The 24,615-nt window shown below is 41.4% G+C and overlaps 1 protein-coding gene across 1 annotated transcript in view; it reads right to left on the reverse strand.

Moving 5' to 3' along the window:
- kif26ba (kinesin family member 26Ba) overlaps window positions 1–24,615 on the reverse strand; it is a 212,748-nt gene that overhangs the window by 160,427 nt on the left and 27,706 nt on the right. The window contains 1 exon segment of the mRNA XM_049596076.1: window positions 10,020–10,727. Within this exon segment, the coding sequence (XP_049452033.1) occupies window positions 10,020–10,727 (708 nt within the window).

Genomic DNA, 24,615 nt, shown 5'->3' on the forward strand with positions numbered 1-24,615 from the left:
AACATTTAAACTTGGCCTTTCCTCCTCGACTCAACAAGAGCAGCAGTTATCAAGCAAGCTAATGAAAAGAGTGAGCGGTATTTACGAGTACAAAGCTTTGAACTGGAGAAGTAACACATTATTTTCTGATTGTTTCATACACATTCTAAGGCACAGATAAACACACCTACACCTCTGCACAACCCTGCAGGAAGGTGCTGCATTGCCAGATTTTGTGTAAATTCAGCGCATGTGCATGCTTGTGTGTGAGGCTCAACCTCACCCTCTATCAAACAGACACACACAAACCTGAAGCTCGCATCCACGGAGCAGAGGAGAGAGATGGCTGGTTGCTATGTTTTTAGAGAGTCTTGACCTCGCTTTGCTTTTGGCTGGGGGCTACACACCACTATCCAAAGGCTGCCACCAGGAAACGTCCCCAACAAACCAAAATAAGAAGGAAATAAGAAAATACAGGCAGAAGGCAGGTTCTCTGCAGATCCAGACACCCCTACTCACTGCTAGTAACTCCTAAGTGATGATTGAGAGGGATTACTTTTGTGTGAGTAAATGTATAACCCCCACAAGTTATCCCACATTTTCAGGAAGAAACAGAGAAGATGCACACATAGACAAAAAATGAAATAAAATAAAAAAAATAATTAAGGAAGGAAGCACAATAAGAAGGATGCTCAAGGTGCGTATATGTCAAAGAACGGATGTATTGAAGAATATTTACATGAGATGCCATTTTTGTAGAAATTGGTGCATGAACCACCTAAAGAGTATTTTACCTTTTCCAACAACAGAAAAGACATTAAATGATTTAGCCAGGATTAGGACTGGGTATCAGTACTCGATTCCTTTTAAGCTATTGACCAAAATAATCCAATATCAAGTAGTATTGAAACATCTCGAGTCAAACAACACCTGCATTGGATCCTTTGTGCACTGAGGGTTTCATCCCAGACCGTCCTGACTCCACACCAGATCAGTAAAATTCTGTTGCTGCCATCTCCAGAGTTGCTGTCCTTCCAGTCAGTTCAATGTCTGCCTGGTTAGCACGAGCTTGAAAAAAGATGGAGGGGCGTTGGTAGCGTAGTGGATAGTGCCAGCGCCCCATGTATAGAGGTGATGCCTCACTGCAGCGGTCGCGAGTTCGACTCCGGCTTGCGACCCTTTGCTGCATGTCGTCCCCCCCACTCTCTCTGTCTCCCCATTTCACACTGTCCTGTATAATAAAGGCAAAAGGCCCAAAAAAATAATCTTTAAAAAAAAGAAAAAAGATGGAATGCCGCACACTCAGCTCCAAGTAAAAAAGGAATTTTTTTTTAGGACAATGTTTCCGCACAGGGCCTTTGTCAAGTCTTAGCACGAGCTAACACAGCAGCAGAGGCTAACATCCAACACTGAGCGGTTACTTGATCCCAACAAACTAAAATTGACACTGAAACAGCTCAACTCAAAATATACTGTATGCGTGGTAAAAGTTAGTTAAGGAAGTTGGTATTGTTTAGTTGGTGTTATTGGGTAGTTTGCTGCAAATTTGCTGTTGTTGTTGCCATAAAAACTTGACATTAACAAGAAATGCACCTCTTTTTGTGTTTATGACAAGTTGACATAATGATTATTATTGTTATGACAAAGACATCTTCTGGTAATGTCATCCTGGTTAATGTCAAGTTGTCATAATAAGGACATCCCAAACAAATTTAATGTCAAGATGTCATGACAAATACAACTTCTGGTAATGTCACTTTAATTAATGTCAAGTTGTCATAATCAAGACAACCCAAACAATGTCAACTTGTCATTACAAAAACCGAATCACACTTAATGACAGCAGTCATAGACGTTTATGACATGTACATAATGTTTATGACAAGTTCATGACAGTGTCATGTCATAGTTATGACAGTGTCATGTCACCCTTATGTAGATACCTTCAAGTAAAGTGTTACCGGATTTTCTTTAATAACTCATATGATGCGAGAAGTCAACTGGCCCTCCAGATATTTTCACATTATGTAATCTGGCCACCATTAAAAAAAGTTTGGACACCCCTGATGCAAGGTAACATTAGCTGTGTGATGCTAACAGTTAGCCCTGTTACAGTGTACGCGGCTGGGTGGACTCACAAATGTGTCCAGCTTGGAGCTCACACTCAGGCACTAGCAGCTACTACCCAGTCTGTGGCACAGTGAAGTCCAGTGTGGTGCATCTGACAAAATTGGCAGATTAGTGTGTCAAGATGCCACCAAAACGTTCAAAAGTATGGCTATGTTACACGCCACAACATTCACATTATGGGTATCAAATAAAGTCTATTAGTATCAGTACCACTATAACATTACTGGTATCGTAATTTGTTATGCAATACCCAGCACCGGCCAGGATGTAGCAGCAGATGGATTTGGGCTTTTTCATTGTAACAGAAAACTTTTATGGTGTATGAGTGAGTCAACAGCAACAACATCAGAATCTTTACCCCACAGATGATCCCTGCATGGTCACCTGGCTAATGCATTGATATGGATGGCATTCTCAGTAATGTGATATCACTGAAAATGTTTGTTGTTTCTGTATGTCCTTACGAGGTGTTTACAGTTGTTCCCTCAGATTTTCCCCACAGGACATACAAGCTGAGTTGCTCTCTCTACATTTTACCATAAATTATATTAAATTACACTGGATAAGATGTTAATGATCCCTATGGGGATATTAGGTCATTGCAGCAGGAGAGACACAGACATAGATAATACCAGGACAGATAGAGTGCTGAGGATAATACCACAGCCAAATCCAAAAACAAAAGAAAACACAGCATCTGATGATCATGTTTGCGTAGAACACCTGGTGCTGAGATTGTATCTGCCAATGAGGGACTTTGATGAATGTGATATCAGATTTCCCCAGAAAGATGGGATAAAAAATAAGCACTTAGTCTGTCACTCCTACCCCTCCTCTTTCTCTACACTACAGCACTTATCCACACCCCTCCGTCTCTGCTCTTAGAAACAGGTAAAAGCCGGATCATTCATCTTCATTACAACACAAACGCCATTTCCCAAGCATTCACCCCTCCTCATCTGTCACTCTTACGTTCATTTCATTTTTTCATCCTTTTGCAACCACATACCACAGGCAACCGACACAGAATCTGAGCCTGAAATTTCAGGCTCTCATGTGGAGGATGAAAAGGGAAATGGTGTGCTTGTGTGTCAGTGTGTGTGGCCCTGCCTGCTTTTATCAGGGGGGGTAGACACAATCTGTAAAACAATCTAAATGCTTACTGCAGCAGAGTGGAGGAAGAGAGAGGAAGAGCCTGCCCTCTCAGGATGAAAATGGGGGAGAGATGTAAAAAATAAGTGAGTGAGCGAATGGAACAAGGTGTTTATTTAGTCTGCAGTAGAGACAGAATGTCAAAGAAAGAGTGTGTGTGACAGAGAGGGAAGAAAACAGTGGTGATAAGTAGACAACACACACAAGGAAATGAAACATTGGGAGAATGGAGGCAAGAAAGAAATGGAAGAGTGGGAGTTAATGATAGATATACATAGAAAGAGAGAGCAAAGGTGAGGCAGAGGAGGTTGTGATTGAATAAATAATGCCTCATATCAGCATATGTACAATATGTTGCATAAGTCTGAAAAGGCTTCAAGGCTTTTTATGCCACAAGTCAAAAAGAAAATAATGACAAGGAAACATAGCTTACTGCACATTCACTCTGCAGTACTGATGATTTTATGGAAAGCAGAGCTCTCTGAAACCCTCGTGATTCAAAACATATTACAAAATACACATAATTTTTTCCAAACATGCATGCTTTTATCATACTCTTATTTTAAGCAGTTATGCAGCAACTTAAAACCACATGTCAGAGCTCTTTGATGCCCTCTCTGTCAGGGGGCTCTCGTGCACTGTTCATACATTTTCCTACAAAAAGCAATGCACCAAAATTCATACATATTCTACATAAATATGAGCCAGTGATTCGTGTATATGCCACATATTTGGGAAAACTGTGATCACGTGACCAGTGTGCTGATGGGAGTAAAGAAGGAAGTGAAAGGCTGGAAGTTGGGGAGGTGGATGAGACACAAAACAGAACATTACCCAGGACTTTCCTCAGGAGACCGGTGTCCACAATAGTGGGAACTTTGAGTGAACTTTGAGTCATTTCAAGGTACGTCGTCACTATTTGTCTTTTCCTAAACCTTACCACTGTAACTTTATGTTAGGTATGCAACTATACACTAAGTATGTAACGTCATTCGTGGGGTGCTAAGTCGTAGGATTTACAGTTGTATGAAGATACTTCGTCTCTGTTGGCAACTGAGCATGTGCACTGCTCTCTCATGGAGGAACTCAAGGGGACCTTGGCTGGCGTAATCCATGGAGTACTGGAATATTGTTTTTGTGAGTTTGGCATGCTGGTCAACTTTCATTTTAGCTCAGGAGAAAGGAGACTTAACTATGTTTTTGCCTGTGGCAGAGTGTACACTCGCAACTGCTGGCCCCTGTGCAACTACACTTGAGCAGCTGGGACACTGTACTCTGGCCCGTATTGGCTGTCCTGTGTGGCTATCAGGCTAGGTGGGTTAGGCTTACCTAGGTATAGAGCCTGTGTTAGTTTGAAAGGGTATGTGCCGAAGTAATGGAAGGAGAGGAATTGTACCACGTGTGAGATCAGAGTTGATGTTTCTGAGTGCCACAAGGAAGAAGGACGGTGGTGTTTCCTCATTTTCCCTGTGAAGTGTGTTTCAAGTTATTGTCCATGTGCTTAATGTCTACATATGAACTGTCAATGGATTATCATCACTGAGCAGTGTCTGACTATAAAGAGCGAGCTGACTAAGTGATGGCCGTCGGATCAGTGCCGTGGCTGCAAGGCAATAGGTAGGCCCGCATCACTTATTTTTAGCCCAACAGCTGAACGTTCTCTCTCTGTGTGTGCGTGCGTGCGTGCGTGCGTGTTGTCACATCCTGTTTCTCTCTGCAAGATATACAATTAAACACACACATACATGCACACAGAAACACTCAGGCACAACAAACAGAAACACAGTAAACACAAACACACACACACACACACACACACACAAGATACTGTATAAACCTGTTTTCAATTAGCCACTTGAAGGACGGAGAAAAGGGCAAAGAGACAATGTTAGATTTGTTTTCTCATGCCAGAGACAGAGAGTGTGACGCACAAACTACCGGCACTAAAAGAGCCCAAAAGAAGTAAATTAACTTTACAGTTTTTGCCAGTTAAAGTGTACAGTAATGGCAAATGTGACACAGTTGAGTTTGCTGCAAACGGACAGATGGGTTTCTGTGTTGTTTCTTTGGGAAAATTAAAGGCCCATACATCACTGAACACACTGCTGTCTGACATCACCCAGTGGTTTTAAAGCCTGGACTTTTGGTTTACACTCACGAGTGCTCTGGTCAGTTACTGGACTCAGGAAATGAACATTTGTCAACCAGCTGGATCCTTGGTCACTGTAGACTGACTTACCAGATTTACCAATTTCCCTATCCACTGGTGTCCCATTTACATCTATAGTCCATTATGATGTGTTCAATACTATGTGCACATTACTGTATTTGTACTTATTACGCCTCCGCACTGGTGACAGCCACGGCCAGAGGCATTATTTTTTTGGTTGTGGATAAAATGATGAAGTGATGACAGTAGACATTAATTAATTAAAAAGATGTCAAATGGGGCAATCTTAGGGTGCGGTAGGGTTTTTGGCCAAAAAATCTGTATTTAACATGACATTATTTGAAATCCATTTGAAAAAGTTTGTGATCCCAGTACGCTATCTGGCAGATTCACACCCAGTCTGCTACAATCGGTCTTCCTTGCTCTGACTGATTCAGCATTTTCCATTTATTCTACACTCTTGTGGGACCAAAAAGAAAAGTCCTAATAAATATAAAATGTGGAGGTTGTCACCCTGTACATTGCTGACCCTGCAGGATTTTAATGTCGACTACACTGGCGGATGGGTCACCTCCATTCTCTGTCTACTTCTGCATCCTCCCTCTCTTCCGTCTCTTCTGTTTCTTGTTGTGTTACGTCTGAAGGTGACTTTAACGGTGATTTAATCATTAAAGGTAATTAAATCAAATAAGACCTAACCAGTTTTGCTATTAGGAGTTTTTCTGAAGAGTAAGACCACATTTCCTATAAAGCCCACTGATTCTGGGTGACAAGTTTCAACTGAAACCCTACTGATACACCCTGCCGTTGCTCCACATGTGTTTGTTTTCTATTTGCATGAATATGTTGGAAGAGATTTCTCATCTCCATTATAAAATCCTGTGAAAGCTCCACTGATGCTACAACATGAACAGCAATCTTTGATGTTCTGTGCTGTACTGCAGTAAGGCAACAATAACCAATTCTCTGGCAAAAAAGGAAATACAGTGTAGAGGTTGCATCTCAGCAATATGTCCATTTATCCCTCTAAAGAAAAATGTCTATTATTCTCTCTTATCCTAAACCCATCTCTCTGAACCTTCTCTTCATCCTCTCTTCCACATCTCTCTCTATCCGTCACTCTAATTTCTCTTCATTTTCTCTTTCCCTTTTACTCTCTCCGTTCCCATTTTTGATCACCTCCCTGCTCAGCTCCTCCTCCATCTCTTCCTCTCTCGAGGGTGAGTCTAAACGAGGGTGATTTATTATCATGCTCTGGTTCTCCCTTCCTGCTGAAACACCATTACTGTCAAAGTCACAACACAAACACTCAAGACTCACTAACATTTTACACCTGCCAACACAGTTACCAATTCAAATACAGAACACAGAAATACAAATACACTGGTAAATGCACGCACACATGCAAACAACAAGTACTTATTACTATTGTATACATAAAACAGAGACCTTTTTGCACATACAGACACATACATTTGCACAAAATTGCTGACATACAAGTTTTAACTCACATGCAAACATGCGCGAGACATGCTCCCACACTTTCTTTCTGTTTTCTGTTTGCTAGCTGTGTTAAGTCATCTTAAAGGACAACTTCGGTATTTTTCACCCTGGGCCCTATTTCCCCATGTGTATGTGTGCATATGATTCATAGGTACAACTCGTTCTAAAACTGGTTCAGTATTGAGGGAGGCGGATGCAGCCGGCAGCCACGAAACAAGCTAAAGGCTAACAGGGGCAAATGTGTCCCGTATAAGTTTGCGCATTAAAAGTGCTTTTTTTCGCCACTGACCGGTTCAGATCACCAGTACTATCTCTGTAAATAGCATACTAAGCATTTCCCTTACCTCTGGGCTGTGTGACGTCATCTCGTGAGAGCTTTGCTCCACTGTGTCTGTAGCTCTCTCTACTCGTGGGACAGCTGTTTTCTTGAGTAAGAGGTGTTTCGGGATTGGATGTCTTCTCTTCTTCGGCTGGCAGTAGTCATCTTGGGAGAAGTGAGCACTGCAGACCTGATGGTCTGCAAGGCGCAGTATCTGGACAGGAGTGTTAGCATCCATTTGTAGCACATCTAGCCACAACTTCAGCATCTCGCCGTCCGACAAAGGCAGCCTTTGAAAGCTGTACGGAGTGTTGTGTGACATCCTGTTCTTGCAATTCAGATAAGCACAAACACGAACCACTGTTTTCAGTTGATGCAGTAAAACTCTCAACTGTACTCTGGGACAACCAGCGCGGCGCTCAGCATGGCTCCTCTGTTTTCTTCCGGCAACAAGCAAAGAAAAACAGAGAAAGAAAACAGCTGTCCCACGAGTAGAGAGAGAGACAGACACAGTGGAACAAAGCTCTCGCGAGATGACGTCACAGCCGGGAGGAGGTGAAGGGTCAGGGAAATGCTTAGTATGCTATTTACAGAGATAGCACTGGCGATCTGAACCGCTCAGTGGCGAAAAAAAGCACTTTTAATGCGCAAACTTATACGGGACGCATTTGCCCCCGTTACTATTTTAGCTCGTTTCGCGGCTCCCGGTTGCATCCCCCTCCCTCAATACTGGACCAATTTTAGAACGAGTTCTACCTATGAATCATACGCACACATACACATGGGGAAATAGGGCCCAGGTTGAAAAATACCGAAGTTGTCCTTTAACAACCTTTTAAATGAAAGGCAACAAACATCAAAGGAAACATGAAAAATGAATCTTGCTTTGTGGGAAACACAGTGAAACTAAAAAGATGCAAATCAACAGACATGAATGTTACAGACTGAAAACAGAAGGCAGTTTATCTTTAAAAATAATATAAAAGCAGGAGCAATGGAAAAACAAAGTATGCAACTGAAAAATTTGGCAAAAGATAAATGCTGTTTCAGATGTGAAAATGTTCACTGTCACAAAGACAGGCCAGAATACATGGAGGCTCTTATGGTTAATTTATTTCCTGTAGGAAAAGATAACGAAACAATTCCAGAGATTGTACAAAGTAATTTGCACCTACGACTCCATATCTCTGCATCTGATTCAAGTCATGGGCTGAATAAAAACAAAGAGAGACAGTGAAGGAGCAAGATAGAAGAGGGGCTGAATATAAAAACAGTCGAAGTGTGAGAAAGACAGGAGAAATAATAGGGGAGAAGGAAAGAAAGAGGCGTAAGGAATAAGTAGAGAGAAAGAGGGTGAATGAGAATGAAAGAGTGAAGGGGTACTGGGGGTGTGTGACATAGAGTCCCTTGAGTTCTAATTATCACTGTATGAATTATTACATCTGTAGAACACGGTCATACACACATGTTAACACACACACACACACTCTCACACACACAAGCACCTCTGGATCTCCCCTGCAGTCTCAGCTCTCCTGTCTTCCTCCATACACCTCTAGACCACGTCACCTGAGGCCTTTTCTGCCTCCTACCGTCTTCCTCTGTTGTCTACTTATGATCCCTTTCTTCCCACCTCTCCCTGAAATGTCTTCTTTTATCTCCATTTTCAGTTTGAGTCGCTTTTACGCTTTGCGTCACGTTAACTCAGTAATTTACGTTCTACCTTGATCCTACTAAGAGAATATCTGGCTTCCCTCTCGAAAAGAGATGATTCTCAAATCCAAGACTTCTACATCAATTGTTGTGTCCTCATGGGGAGCTCTTGTGGGGGAAATTACCTTCACAATGTCTCTTTCTAGTTTTAGATTTTAATTGACTCCTGCAAGCTACAAGGAAACTTTTGTTTTTCAGCTAGCTGCTTAACGGAAAAGTATGTAAGATTTAGGGGGATTTAATGGCATCTAGTGAGGGGGTTGCAGATTGCAACCAGCTGAAACTTCTCCTGGTTAGAATTCCTTCAGTGTTCATTGTTCAGGAGGTTTTTACTGGGAGCCAAATTATCTACAGAGGGCTCTTCTTCTATGGAGCTTTATCCCTATCTTTATTCAAGAGAGTGGTCTATCAGTTTGAGAGCATTATTTATTAATTTCACGCTCAAAAACCCTGCCTTCACACTCAAATAGCCTCTGCTTGCGCTTGGATCTACTCTGTTTCTGCTTCTGGAGCCACTGTTGTGTCCTTTCTGGGCTCCTGTAGAAACACTGCGGTGCAATGTGGCAGACTATGTAGGCATAGAACCACTCCCTATTTAGATATATATCATATTCCAATGCCAATATATCCCCTCAAATCCTACACACTGGACTTTTAAACCAGTGCTTCCACTACTGAGGAGAAATAAATGTATATGGCACTACAGGCTATTATACGCCTTTGCTACTGTGCGGGAGAATAGAAGAGAGGAGCCTGTCTGTTTACATTGAAGACATAATCTCGGAGGTCAGGTATCATCAGTGTTTGATAGCTAACAAGGTCACACTGCAGAAGGTGGCTTCACCTACAAGCCGGAAATTAAAATGTTGCACTTCCTGTCCTGTCTGTCTGTATTCATCTGCGTGCTAATTATATAAGACCAGAATTAATTCACTCTGTTTCCATGCTAATATTTGCAATGTCCTGGTGGGAGAAGTAGCTCTGCAGAATTTTATGTGTGAATGCAAGGTGCACATGGTTACACACACATACACACCTGTACACATAACTTACCTGGTACGGATAGAGCGTAACTCCTCCATTAGTTCGGTTCAGGTGCTGATGAGCCTGCAGAGCTGCTGTACTCAGAACTGCTCCACTCCCGTTACCGCTATTATTGCCAGGACTGTTTACTCCAGTCACAGGTTGCTGTTGGGCACCAGCTTTTCCTGAACTGGGGGACCCATTCCTTCTGTCCATCCCACCTCCAAGCCCCAGGGAGCTGGGCTTGGATCCCAGCCTGTGCCCTGGGCCTTGAGGTTGCTGGTTTGTTGCAGCGCAGCTGCTGGATGTTTGCCCTACCGAGGGACTCCCATGGCTAGGGTTGGATGGTCCATGGCTTGGGCTGGGCGTTGGGGTCTGGCTCGGGCTTGGGGAAGGCGACTGGGAGGACGGGTGTGAGACGGCAGCAGCAGCTGAAGAGGAGGAGGAAGGGAGAAAAGGGGGAATCCACTCTCGCGATCCAGGACCTCCTGGGGCTCCGGTTGCTCCAACTGGACCCAGAGGTCCTTGAGATCCATATCGTCCAATCAGGGCTGGAGGGGATGAGGGGGGAGACAAATCCCATTGGTCGAGGGTGAGGACCATGCGCACAGCTTCCTGTTTGAGCTGAGTGAGGTGTGTGGCGCAGACATCACAGCGACTGTCACGTTCGTTCCACGCCCGTCGAGAGCTGTTGGGCACCTGAAGCTTGTCATGAAGGAGGAGAGAGAAGGAGGGATCCTGGAAGGGGAGAGAAACAGAGAGCCAAGATTTAGACTGCTGTCTGGAGGAATGAGTGATAGCAAAATGATGCAAGAACGGCATGTTTTGAGCTGCACTGGAGGATGTAACTGATGATAACCTGCAGGAGAGGAGAGGAGAGGAGAGGGAGAAATGATAGGCGTGTTGAACAAATCATGACTATGAATATTTATAGAAAATCCAAGAAACATTGCCTTGTAGCCCGGGGGAAGATGTGTAGAGAAACACACGTACCCAGAGAAGGACGTGCAAGCAAGTATACACAAAAATGCACACACACACGCACACACATACACTAAATCCTTGGGGTCTAAAGGGTAAAAGTGTCACAGAAGCTGGCAGCAAGGAGAGTCCTTTAATACAGGAATGAGAAAAACCGACCTTCTACTCACTCTCTCTTTTTTCTCTCCCTTCTTTCTTTTTCAGCACAATTTTTGCTACAATGCAGCCTGACTATGTGTGTTGAGTGCATGATGTGACTTCGCACCTTTGAAGCATCTGTAAAGCATCTTGGAAAAATAGTTACTGAAAATATAACAGATAAAACAGCAGCCGTTTTGCATACAAGAGGTTAATTGCTTGGCTATCAATTTCTAGCTCTAAGAGATTACAAAATGTAATTTCCATAAAAAGGCAATAAAAAATATTTGATGAAAAGGAAACAGCTAAGCAAAGGTAATAGAAACTATTTCTTGTTCATTCATGTCTTTGAAAAGAGTTCAAAAAAGCATATTCAGCTGATATCTATCTTCTCATTTTAAAACCCATTTTCCCATTTGTTTGTCTCTGAATTGGTAAAGCGTAATACTAAATGCTAATGATTGCCTTGCAGAAAGAAATCTTGGAAGATTTATAAAGAAAAACAGCACTTACATGAACAAAAAACATCACTGCATTGGTTTCAGACTCCTTGGGCCCAATCTCACTCTTGCAAATGCAATATCAGAGTGAAGGCATTAGGTCTGTGTGGGTGTCTCTAAGTGCACCTGCTTTTTTAAGTTTATGTTTGAGAAGCAGCGTGAAGTGCAAAAGGGCTGGGTGTAGTGGAAGACAGATCTGAGAGTAAGTTGATTAATAAATACTCTCTCAGCCAGTCATGTGACTGGTCTCACAGCTCTGAAACATTTGAGACAGTCACTGCTCAACAGATGAACTGACTTCTCTAGAAAACCATATGTTGACTGTAAGTTGCAGGATAGCACGATGTAAACACACAAAAAATAAATATATAGCCACCTCGTAGTTGCATGCCTCCACCAACAATTCAAGTTGCAGTTTACATCTATAACTGTTTGAATCCATATAATATTTGTAGTGAAGACTTTGAAGGAATTTAATTAAAGATATTAAGTGTATTCCTCGGTAAAACGGGGATGATTCACACACATCTTCCCCCAAGCAGTATAAACAATCTATATAATTAGCACAGTTTCAAGGTAGACACTTAAGATTAGAGTCACCAACATAATATCCAACCAAATCAATTTTTTTTTTTTTTTTAAAAAAAAAAGCATGTTTTGTCAGTGGACTTGACCTTTGACCACCAAAACCTAATCAGTTTGTCATTAAGTCCAGGTGAACGTTAGTACCATATTTGAATGAAATCCCTCAAGGCATTCCTGAGATATTGTGTTAATGGTAATAGGATGGACAGACGGACCAACGACCTGAAAATGTAATGCCTCCGGCCATGGCTGTTGCCAGTACAAAGTAAGTTGCAATCTCTGAGGCTGAAAATTGAAGCAATGCAGAAGTGACAAAAACTGCAGTTCATCAAATGACCACTTGAGGCTGACTCAAGTTGAGGCCAGTCAGTCCCAATAGACCCCCATGTTAAAATGCCCAACTTTACAGCCAAAATAAACATGTTTACGGACTGGTCCAAAAAGTGGTTTTGGTCTCTATAACTAATTTAAACGTTCATGACAACTTTACTGTGGGTAAATTGTTTTATAACTCACCCGTTTACATTTTATTAAAGCTTAAGGGCAAGTTGCTTGAGTGACAGGCTTTTTACAAAGTTTTACAAAATGTCACTATAGTCTATGAGCCACCCTTAGCTTCTCCACACCTTCACCCTCTCATCCAAATATGGTCACTTCTTGCTCTAAAAAAAACCAAGATGGCAACAGCCAAAATGCTGAACTTGAGCCTTTAAAATGGGTCCAATGTTTCTACACTCTCATCACTGTTAAACATTAGAGATTACCATTCAGTCAGAATACGATTGGTGTTGGTTGCATGATTGGTGTAGATTCAAAAGAGACTTTTAAGTGATAATAATTTGCCTGTGCTGGAAATGAAACAATTCAAAGACCTCTTAAAAAGCTGCTGTAATTGCATGAACTATTTTCATTAAAGTGCGTTTTTTAATCATTTAATACATTTTAGTGTTAAAATGACAAATTCCCATTTTAATGTCCAATTAAATGCCATATGTTCTGACTCCATCTTCTAACAGTCAGTCTTTTAGTTGAGTTTATTTCTTTTTGTTCCCAGTATCGGGCTTGAGACCTTGTTACTCTGACAACAGTTCTAGATTAATTTCATGGTTGGACTGCTGCTTGCACTGGTCGTGGTGTTACCGTTGTGCAGCTGGTCACAGTAATGGACTATAGAGGCTGACTGAAGTGTAACGTGTAAGTGAACTGCAGTATTAGAGGATTGGTCATAGTGGAAAAAATGGTGTTAACCATTCTATTTCTGGTGCATTGCTTTTGTTTACAAAAATGTCATGGTCTACTCTATTAAGGCTCCCTTTACCTGTGTAAACAGCTTCTGAGCACTCCCACAACTACAGCACTTGATGAAGCTTCTGTATGAACACATGTAAATAAGGGCTGCACCATATATTGGCTATTATAGTCATCATCATGTCGACCTGAGTGACAAACACATTGCCAAATATTGCACTGAGGGATTTTTTGAGTTGGCTGAAAGAGAGTATGTGTACAAAACTGCACTTTAAATTTAGCTAGCATTATTTTTTTATTGCTGCCTTTTGTGTTCAGTTCAGTGTTCAATATGTTGAAAAAAAGAAAATAACATCCTTTCTTTTTTTTAATTCAACAGGCTATATGTTGTGTTTAAGCATTTTACTAAAAGCAGCAGGACTGAGTACATGTAAATATCTATTTATTATAAGTAATATCATTATTGTGAAATTCAGTGTTATTGCATTTCACATATTTTCCTCAGATATCCCTTTTCCACCAACATGGAACCGGTTCTGTTCTGGTTCCTGAACCTAAAATTGGACTCTTCAGAGCATTTCAACCAAAAATAAATAGGTTCAGAACAAGGAAAATGGCAGCTGGAAGCAAAAACTGGAAAAATGAAATCAGTGGTATGTCATATTCTACAGGTTTAAAATAGAGGGCAGAGAGGGCAACAGTGGAGAAGTCAAGTGAGAAATCCTCAGGAAAAAAAGAGCGTGCAGTGGTGGTAGTTGTTCCATGATTGTTTTTTTGGGTAAAAACAAAAATCTGTGATAACAGAACAAAAGTTTAAGGTTGAACAATGTAATCCGTGATTATGCTACTTCCATTGTGCACTGTGCAGTGCCCTAGGGTTGATGAAATATCCTTGATTACATTGGTGCCACTCAAACTGGCAGAAATGCAGGCTGGTTCACCAGATAGCACCAAGGCTTCAAGAATCCTAGACAGACCTGGTTAAAGAACCAGAGCTAATGTGAAGAACATTTGATTGTTTATACTCAGGCACATTCACATATTTTAGGGGAGCACAGACTGCCAGGCTTGCAGGTTCCCAAGAACATCCAATATAATACATATCAGCATTCAAGATGTTAAAAAATATATGTGGTAAAAGCGTCAAACAAACCCAAAGTTCTGTTATTTGGGTAAAATATCTAGACAGAAATACAGAACCACTAAAAAATCCTAAAAGCATTGTTCTCTCCTTCCTTTCTCTCGTGTTGGTCCACTGTATTTGGCTGGTGAAGTTGTGTGTATGCATGCGTGTGAGCAATCCCAGAGAGCGGAAATCCAGATATTTGTCCAATTTGTTTGCACAGTTATCTGTGCCTGTGTGCATGAATGAGTGCGTGTACAGGTATGTGTTATGTGTGTGTATGAGTGCATGGGTTTTTCCAGACTAATTGGAGCCACTCGCACAGAGCAAAGCCACTCTAAATCTCCTGCCACGACTCTCTGGTCTAAATATCAAAGTTAACAAGCAAAGCACACGCACACACCCCGATACACATCTGCGTATAAAGCTCATTTGACCCCCTTGAAAATATTTCTCTCTGCAAAGCATTAAGCACTTTATCTGACAAAAGGTCATTAAACAGAACTTGTTGTTCCTTATCAACGTCTCGCTTTACCCGAGGCTGTTGAGACTGATGGTGGGGTTAAAGGTCCAAGTGTGACGCTGTGAGCTAATTGTCGGTGTAGGTGTAGTGTTAGCGTATTATCAGTGAGTGTGCGCCTTTTTACTTTAACAAAACATCTGTGGTAGGTGGTGCAAACTCGCTTGATAACTGTAATTATCTTCCTGCTTTCAACCAGCCCACCTCTTCTGTAACATTAAGGCCAGGCAGGTATCTGTGTAGGCCTTCGCCCTGTTCTGCACAAGGAATAGTTTCAGCCAGTGTTGTAATCAAGACCAGTGGTTCCCAACTGGTGAGTTGCCGTCCAAAAGTGGGTCATAGGTCCATTCTGAGTGGACTGCAAGTGATTTATGAATGTGTCAAGTTTGCAAAAAAAAGTGAATTTAAGGCACAGAGCTTTCATTTTGAAGTGAAATGTCCTGCTGTAAAGTGACTGACTAATGGACAGCTAATTAGCAGACAGCAAACTAGCTTATCGACGTGGCTGAACCCAAGTATGACGCTGAAAAGATTAAACTCTGTGGACCTTGTAGTGTAAGAAATGACTAAGGAGAAATCTGGATCTCATTGCTGAACCAGTTGGGAACCCCTGGTCAAGACCATGTAAACTGAAACCAACTCATGACCAAGATTTTGAGGAGTTGAGATCAAGTCTAGACCAAGACCAGATCAGTACGACTCCCACACTGCATGACACACTTACAATAAAATGAGGAACATGCAAATCATAGGCATTTCTCAAATTGATTTGAAAGATCCACATTCCCATAAAAACACCCACAGGAAACAAATAAAGATTCCTCTTCATTCACCTCTTTTATTACCATACCATGTAGATGTGCGTAGGTATGAGTGTACCATGAGAAATGTCTTGATTAAATATTCAAAAGGCATTGCAGAGGTGAATTTTATGTGTGGGAATTTTCCTTTGTTTTCTATGAGCAAACAAATACAAACACTAAGGAGCTGAAACCAACTTAACCGTCTTTATTCAACACTTTTTCACAGGCCATGTAGTGATATCCCTGCAGTTGTGGTCTTGACTGGTCTTGAAATAAAATCCTGAATCCTCTTTGTCTGAAACCGAGACAAGAGCAAGATCTTAAAAAAACTAGCATTGAGACTGGTCTCAAGTACTACAACACTGATTTCAGCAAACTATGTGTATGGTTACATGTGAAAACCTGCTACTTTAACTTGTGTTAGACAGTAAAGACCTTATCTTTATATGCAGTCTCCACAAGAATAAAATGAGTCACTTTTCTATCATTTCATGTTATTTTTCTGAGCACGTCTTCCAACAGATGAAATAAAATCCCTGAAACTGCTTTCTCCTGAAACACTGCTATTACCAGGCACTTCTGCATCTCAAAAACAGAGCCATCAACATCCACCATCTTCTCAATAACTGTCATCCTAGAAAATATTCCACATTTGCAGCAGCATTTTCCATCTGATTGATTTAACATCAGAAACAAAACAGAATAGTTTAACCACTAACACATGATAGGAACATACAAACAATCTAATCACCAATTACACATGTCCTTCCATACCAGTAAAAACAGCCAATGCATCGCTCTAAAGACAGTAGTTCATCATGATGGAGCTCTTATTTGAATATCTCAGTGCATCATGGCAGTGGAGCGGCTCTGCATGGACAGGATTAATCAAAGTGATGTGTAGGCCCTCTTTGTTTAGTGAAGCTTAATCAATACATGATTTATGGAGATGAAGCATGTGTATGTGCGTGGCATCAATAAACGTGTGATGGACGCAGGTTATCTCTCAGCTGATTTAGACAATCAGATATTCAGAAAAAGAGACAGATGATTGACAGAGAAGACAAGAAAACAGAGGGATGTTAGGGTAAATAATGGGTGACTGACAAGTATCACATTCTGCAAATGTAAAAATCAGTAGCCTAGACACAGACTACAAAATGTTCAAGGGTTCAGCAACAAAAATGTGCATAATGTGTCTACGACCTTGTGCCTTTTCCCTTTAAAGTTTGCAATCAGATTTGTTTGTTTTCACCACCAAATCGCAGTTTAAACAGTTTAAGTACCAAATAATCATAAATCATCCACTGCAGAGTAGCCACCTTGTGGAAACACATATCAATAAATGCTCATTAAGACCTATTAGTAATGTTGATGCACCACCTCAGACATTTTCGGCCAAAAATGCCTCTTTTATAGCAAAGGTTGCTGACCCCTGGCATAGGCATTTGGAGGGAGGTGGTTATAAAGAAAGACTTCTCTCTTAGGTCTAGGCAACAAATGTGCTTTGGTTAAGGTTATGGAAAGATCATGACTTTGTTTAAATGTTAATAAAAAAAGCTCATAAAAAAAATAGATGTAGTCACTATGAGTGGATAACGTATTGCAAGTTTGCCTACTTTAGCCAGCAAATACATTGTCAGTGAACATTCAGTAAATTCAGTATCAACATTTTGGTGACTTGCCAGGTTTGGTAATTTGCAACATTTCCTCATTGTCTTAATAAAAAAATGTAATTTGCTCAACATTACGTTTTTCTCAAAACATATTTACTCGTTCAAATTAGTTGTATATGAACATAATTTGTAGGATGGGGGTCTTAAATGTTTTTCAGGGCAAGGACCCCTTATCTTAAAGAGAGACAGAGCAGGGACCCCCTACTACATATATTGTATAAACCTGAGCTGCGCTTGAGATAATTCTCTTTATTTCAATATTTTAGGGTCTTTCTTGTTTGTGCGTGCCTGTAGCTTCTAAGTCAGCAGCAGTTGTAGCACGGCTAAGTGCATTAGCTTCACCCTCTGCACTTTTGCTGGTGGTTTCTAAGGTGTGTGGTGTGTGAGTCTCTTGCTCAGAAAGTTACAAAACAATTCATTGTGGCTCATAAGAATGCCCATACACTTGGAACAATAATACAGCTCACCTTGCTGTTATGGATAAGTACTGCACAGTGATTTAGCATTAGCTAGCTCACGTGATTGCACAGGGATTCATGGTTAACCGTGAGCTTATCATTTATGTCATTTATACTGTGTACTGTGAATACTTTTTAAAGTTGTTTCTTTTTCAGACATTTTCTTAATTTAAAAAAAAACAAAACTTGAATTTAGACCTAAATTATCAAACAATAATTTGGCGCCCCCCCTGCAGTAGGCTGATCTCTCTGAGGACTGCCCAGGGGTGGCGGACCCCCTCCACAAAGCTGCCCTAACTGTACATTGTATAGATCTGTGTGTGTGTGTGTGTGTGTGTGTGTGTGTGTGTGTGTGTGTGTGTGTGTGTGTGTGTGTGTGTGGTCAGCCTCTTTGGTGGCCCATATGCTCATAATCTAATGAGAGCCTGTTAGCCAGAAAAAGAGAATGAATGTATATACTGTCTGCTACACACAAAGATTCTATCAATAGCAAGCCTGTTACCTTCCCTCAATCAATATACCATCTGTGTGTGTGTGTGTGTGTGTGTGTAAGGGTGTGTCCAAACAAAGCAACATTTCATCTAATAGTAAAATGCAACCTCTCAATGTGAGTGCTGCCTGCTAGGCTATGTCAACAAACCACAAGACCACAAGATACACACACACTTGCATTGCTGGATCTCAAACCTTGGCGAGCATCTTAGCAGTGTGTGTGTGTGTGTGTGTGTGTGTGTGTGTGTGTACGTACGTATTTATGGATAAAGGCTTCCTTGTTACTCAGGCGAACTAAGTAGCATAAGGAATAAAATGTGGTTTTTAAACATATACATACTGTACACACATGCAGGCAGGCGCACACATGGTCCTCCCTGGCATGAGACACTACACACATGTTTCAGGCTACATAGAATAAGCTATTGGTGTCTCTCTCTCTCTCTCTCTCTCTCACACACACACACACACACACACACACACACACACAAAAACATGTTTGCAAAATGCCACACATAGGAGAGCGCCTACTATAGGAAAGAGAGCTGAGGCTGGTGTAGATTTAAAATGTAGTTGACTGTTATTGTATGAATGCATTTATTCAGTTTTTCACCATATGCTCAATAATTGTGCTCAGTCACTGGAGCATGACATATTTTCTGCCAGGAAGTAAAATAGTGTCTTTTTTACACATGACTTTGACTGTATTTGTTGAATCCGGCTCAGGGAGGGAGCAGTAATGATAGCAGCAGATATGATGACGACAAAACCATCTCCAGCTCTCTTAAGGAGCTCTCCCTGTGTGACTGAAATGTTCCCTCTGGAAGGAGTCAGTTTATCTTCATTTTGGAGACTGACAAAAAAAGCACTTATTGTAGATGGCCAAAAATTGCTCTTCTAGGGAACTTTATTGTAGCTGCTGAAAATATATACAGTAATGTCATGCCAACTACATTTGGCCACTTATCCACAAGGATGGGAGAGATAATGTACCATCAAATAATAAAATACAAGAGGAGACGAGCAGTGAAATGTGTTCAAACCGATGTACACACAGACTCTTACGTTCAACAAGTGTGTGTGTGTAAGGCTTCAGAGAGATGCAGTGTGTTTAAATGTATTACGGTAAATATATAGAACACAGCTGGGACACACAGGTAACCAGGACATTATGTGAAGTGCACTATACTGCAGAAGTGGTTAAAGATTTTTTTATGAATGTTTTTACTATTAGAATCCAATGATAGTGTGGAATTTGTTTTAACAACATTCAGTGAGGAGTTATTTAAAGTATGATAAAAAATAATACAAATACATCCCTAGTCTTGTGTTGGCAGACCTATCTCCGCAGCGCTGTATCAGCATTTGAGAAAGATCTGGAATCACCATGTTATCATTCTGCTACAGGGAGAAAAACACCCTGGCTTGTTTGTGTTTCTCTAAACCAATCACAATTGTCCTGGGCACAGGATGCTGTGATGGTGCCCTGGCAAAATGGTGTCTGGGGTTGGGACACAGACGCAGTAACAGGGCTAGCTATTAGCATCACATGGTTAACATTACCTAACCATTATTAACACGTTTAACAACAGGATCGAACCATTTTGTTATCTGTGTGAGTTTGTAGGGACCGTTTAAAGGCTCAGTGTTGGGCATTACTGCGGAGGAGGACAGTGGCTCCAGAGACGGTGGAAAGTTTGAAGAAGAAGACATACTTTATTAATTCAGTTTTTTTCACTCTGTTGTCATATACTCACAGGTAGCCTGTATGAACTACATACACGCACAAACAGGGACTATATATGCATTAAATGGAGAGATGTCAGGGTTCGGTGCCTTGCTAAAGGGTACCTTGTTAATACCCAGGAGGCAAACTGACACCTCTCCGGCTACCAGTCCACACTCCATATTTGGTCTGGATGGGGACTTGAACTGGCAACCATCCGGTTCCCAACCCAAGTCCCTATGAACTGAGCGACTGCTGTCACTGCTGACCAGGCAGGGAGTTGGTCTTGCGCAAAAATGATCAAATTCAAGCTGTTTGACTTGAGAGGTTTAGAAAAATGTGGCAAATCATATTCGACTGGTCGTGTCAGAAAATGATGCAGCATCGGATATGAGAGTCCTGCGTGTTGGAGCCTGGGCTTTTCCGAGGTGCATTCACAAGGTGTTTTACTCATTGTAGATCTGAACTACAAAGCAGACATGCCTTATTGCATGATCCAAATCTTTATCCAAACTCAGAGGTGTTGGTTATTGTTTCCTGCAGTGAAGGGTATTTCAAAATGGTAACACACGGATAGAGAGAGGCCGAGAGAATGCCGGTCTAAATTGTTGGCCAATGGCAGGCTTCTATCCACAGTCTACATCCAGGAAGTCAGACTAAAATATTCCAACTTTTGTCTGTCATAAGTCATCATTTGTCGTTTTTGGTCATAAATAGTCTTGCCACAATTACTCTGTGCAATTTGCAACCAGTGAAATGAGCACAGTCTCATTTTACTTACTGTTCATGCTGGTCAGTATAAATTGTGTTTCAAATAGATAAAATAAACCACTCGACGAAATCCTGAATCAATCCCTCAATCGATGACAAGTAGTCCTGATTTTCCTATTTGGAAAGAATTGGAACAGTCAGACCTTTGCCAGAAAAATGAGTAGAAAAAGGAACCTTTAATCTCTCACAGCTTCTTCCGACCCCTCTGTATCTCCCTGTCACACACACTCAAACACACATGCAGAGCAGCGAGGCAACCCTGGAGCATAAAAGTGGACACGGTGTTCGGTCCTTGAGATGAGGGCCTTGTTGTTCCTAATTAGCTGAGATTTGGGGAGCAGCCAAACTGCCTGATTGAAAAAAAAGAGGAAACAGAGAGCTGTGTCTTATAGAAGAGAGAGAGAGACGGAGTGTTTGCTGATACTGGGCTTGGGCGGGCACACACACACACACACACACACACACACACACACACACACACTCTTTCACTCTGTGCCCTCTCTTTGACCTTAATTTTTGTATATCTCTTCCCACTAATGCTTCCTTTTTGTTATTTCCAGCTCATCTTTCAGTAGAACAGTATAACTGAGTTTGTTTACATTCCCCTGCCTCAGACACATACATACACACACACACACACACACACACACACACACACACACACACCCTCTCATTAGCGTGGTATTATGTTGCCAGAAAAGATAGAGTTCAGTCCAGGAAAAACATTCTTATATAGTCCAATGTGGAAATCTAATTGGGAGCTATTTTGTTTTCCAAGTCTTTTATTTTACAGTATCAGATTTACGGTACAATTATTAGCATTATTACGCTGTTTAACAAGGGTGTGGTGCGATAAGAATGTCTCATTGTGAACCTTTATATTTCTTGCTCTTTCCTTCCTTCATCCCATCTAACTGTCTCTTCCAGGCATCTCTTCACCTCTGAGTTCATCAGTATTCCGTGAGTGACTCAATCAGTCTCAGCGCCACAGATAGTGGGTGTGTGTGTGTGTGTGTGTGTGTGTGTGTGTGTGTGTGTGTGTGTGATTCATTTCCTCCCACAAAGGCAGACGAACTCAGCCCTACGGTGCAAGGATGGAGTAAGTGACAGACAGAGAGAAAGTAGCAAGGGACGGAGGGAACATCCGAGCAAACTGAGCAGTGACCTCAGCGACTCTCAGTGTGCCGACAATCACTGTGTGTGTGTGTGTGTGTGTGTGCGGTGCAGACCGGACACAGACGAATGCCATTACTGAGATTTGATAAGAAAAGACAGCTCAGCCCTGTTTGTCCATTACTGTTGCTTTTGTGTGTGACCATGTATATGTGTGAGCGCACTGAGGGTTCAGGAAAATGGGTTGTCAAACACGACGGTGCACAATTCCTGTCAGACACACTAGGCTTGGGCAGTAACTATTTTTTCCAGGCTGTTCTCATGTACAGTTTGTACATTTTTGCTATGAAAAGGTATACAACAAAATGCATACATACCCTACGTAATCATGAACCAGTAATTTGTGTGTAACTCATATATTTGGCGAGGCTGCAATCACGTGACCAGTGCGCTAACTTGACTAAAGAAGGAAGCGGTCCCGTAAGGAAGGAGGTTGGGGTGGTGGATGGGTCACAAAACACAGGACAACAGTTTTTGGAACCGTGTGCATTTTGAGTGAACTTTGAGTCATTCCAAGATATGTCACCACCATGTTTCTTTTCCTAACCCTCACCACAGTAGCTTTAGTTGCCTAAACCTAACCTCTTTACACTGAGTATGTAACATCATTTGTGGGGCGCTAATTCGTAGGACATATGGGCTGTGATTACACATTGAGGTAATCCAGGTCATACTCTCACACCGATTTTCTAAGACTAACCTAATTTCCTTGATAACTCATTGTAAAACACACTTGACTCAAATTTGATAGTAACGACATAAAACTCCCCAAAACCTTCTTGGCTATGCTTTCCACTTTCCAACAATCACAATCTCTGGTTTGGACAAAATAAACCCTTATTTCACCCAGTGAGATGTGAAAATATTCAGACTCGACCGCTGTTTTTCCCAGCCGTCTCTCTCTGCTTGTTGCTGTCTGGCTGTAGTCCTGTAACATCATCCCCACTACTCGTAGCTGCCATCTTCCTCACCTCAGCCTTCCACCAGTAGAGACTGACCTCTGTTGCTGCATGCTGTGTACTACATCATCTCGATACAGCATCTCTGTATTAGTTAAATAGAAAGGTAATGTAGGGATGCGCCAAGATGACATTCACCAATGGTAGCGGCCAGTGTTTTTCTGTTGTGTCACATCAGTTTAACACAGTCTAAAAAGCAGGGCTCCAGACTAAAGGCCACATGCTTAAATTAATGAGCAGGCACAAGAACAATACTGTAACTGTTTGGCAAATGGGCTCTGTGATCTTACTGTTGTGTGATGAGATGGTTCGTAGAAGCCGGTTTCCAGCGTTCTGACAAATAGAGCTACCTCTCAGAATGACCTTCTAACACAAACTGTGCGTTTGTGGTGCATTTAAGAGGCGGAAAAAATACAACAACCATACTTTTTGGAGGTAGTAGCAAATTCTGATGGATAATTCCTACTTCACATAATGACCTACTCTACTTTTAACCACATTGTGATAGATATTTCTACCTGACAGAATGAGCTACTCTACTTTTACCTACATTTATAGAACTAGCGGCCCATTCTGATAGATTATGTCACTACTGGTGGGTCATTCTGAGTGGGTAGCTCTATTTGTCAGAACACTGGTCCCCCTTGGTACAGTGGAAACCATGATGGGAATGAACACAAATCTTCCCCAGTATGACATCAGGAGGAATGATAATGCTATATTGTGATCAAATAACCCCTGTTAAAATCAGCAGGAGAAGAGCTAGTTAGCGTTAGCTTGAAGCAGCTGGTGGCTGCAACAAACAGCTCTCGCAGAGATCATTACATTGTGATGCATTCAAAAACGTAAGTAAAAATGAGTATTGGGCGAAGGTAAATAATTAGTTGAATCATAACGTTCTCATAATGTGTTGAATGTAATTTGTTGTAAGTTTGTCGATGTTTTAACAAAAATATGAAATAGATATAAGAGAGGGACTAATGATATGAATAGTAAAAAGGGTTCTGAAGCAATGCTTTTTTTAAACACGTGTTTCATGTGATAGGATATATATCAAAGATTGTTTCATAACTTTGTACAATTGAATTTGTTCTCACTCAAAGGTAGTGTAATATAGGGCTCAATTAGGCTACTAACTGTTCAGTTATCTTTTTATAGTGTAGATTTCGAGGAGAGGAGAGAAGAGGAGAGGAGAAACACATTCCAGAATGACACTGGTTTATTGGCGTGTGTGTGTGTGTGTGTGTGTGTGTGTGTGTTCGTAATCAGTTCCAGATGAGTGACTCAGGAAGGTAAACCTTTCCTCCTCCCCCCATACTTATTTACCTCCTCTCATCTCTCTTCTCATTCATTTCACCACGACTTGCTCCTGTATGCACCCTGTAATATAGGCACACAAACACACAGACACACACACACAGACACACACACACACACACACACAGACACGCATTTCTCGGCAGGTCTGGGATC

Source organism: Epinephelus fuscoguttatus, linkage group LG2 (genome assembly GCF_011397635.1).
Source record: "Epinephelus fuscoguttatus linkage group LG2, E.fuscoguttatus.final_Chr_v1".
NCBI classification, from domain to species: domain Eukaryota; kingdom Metazoa; phylum Chordata; class Actinopteri; order Perciformes; family Serranidae; genus Epinephelus; species Epinephelus fuscoguttatus.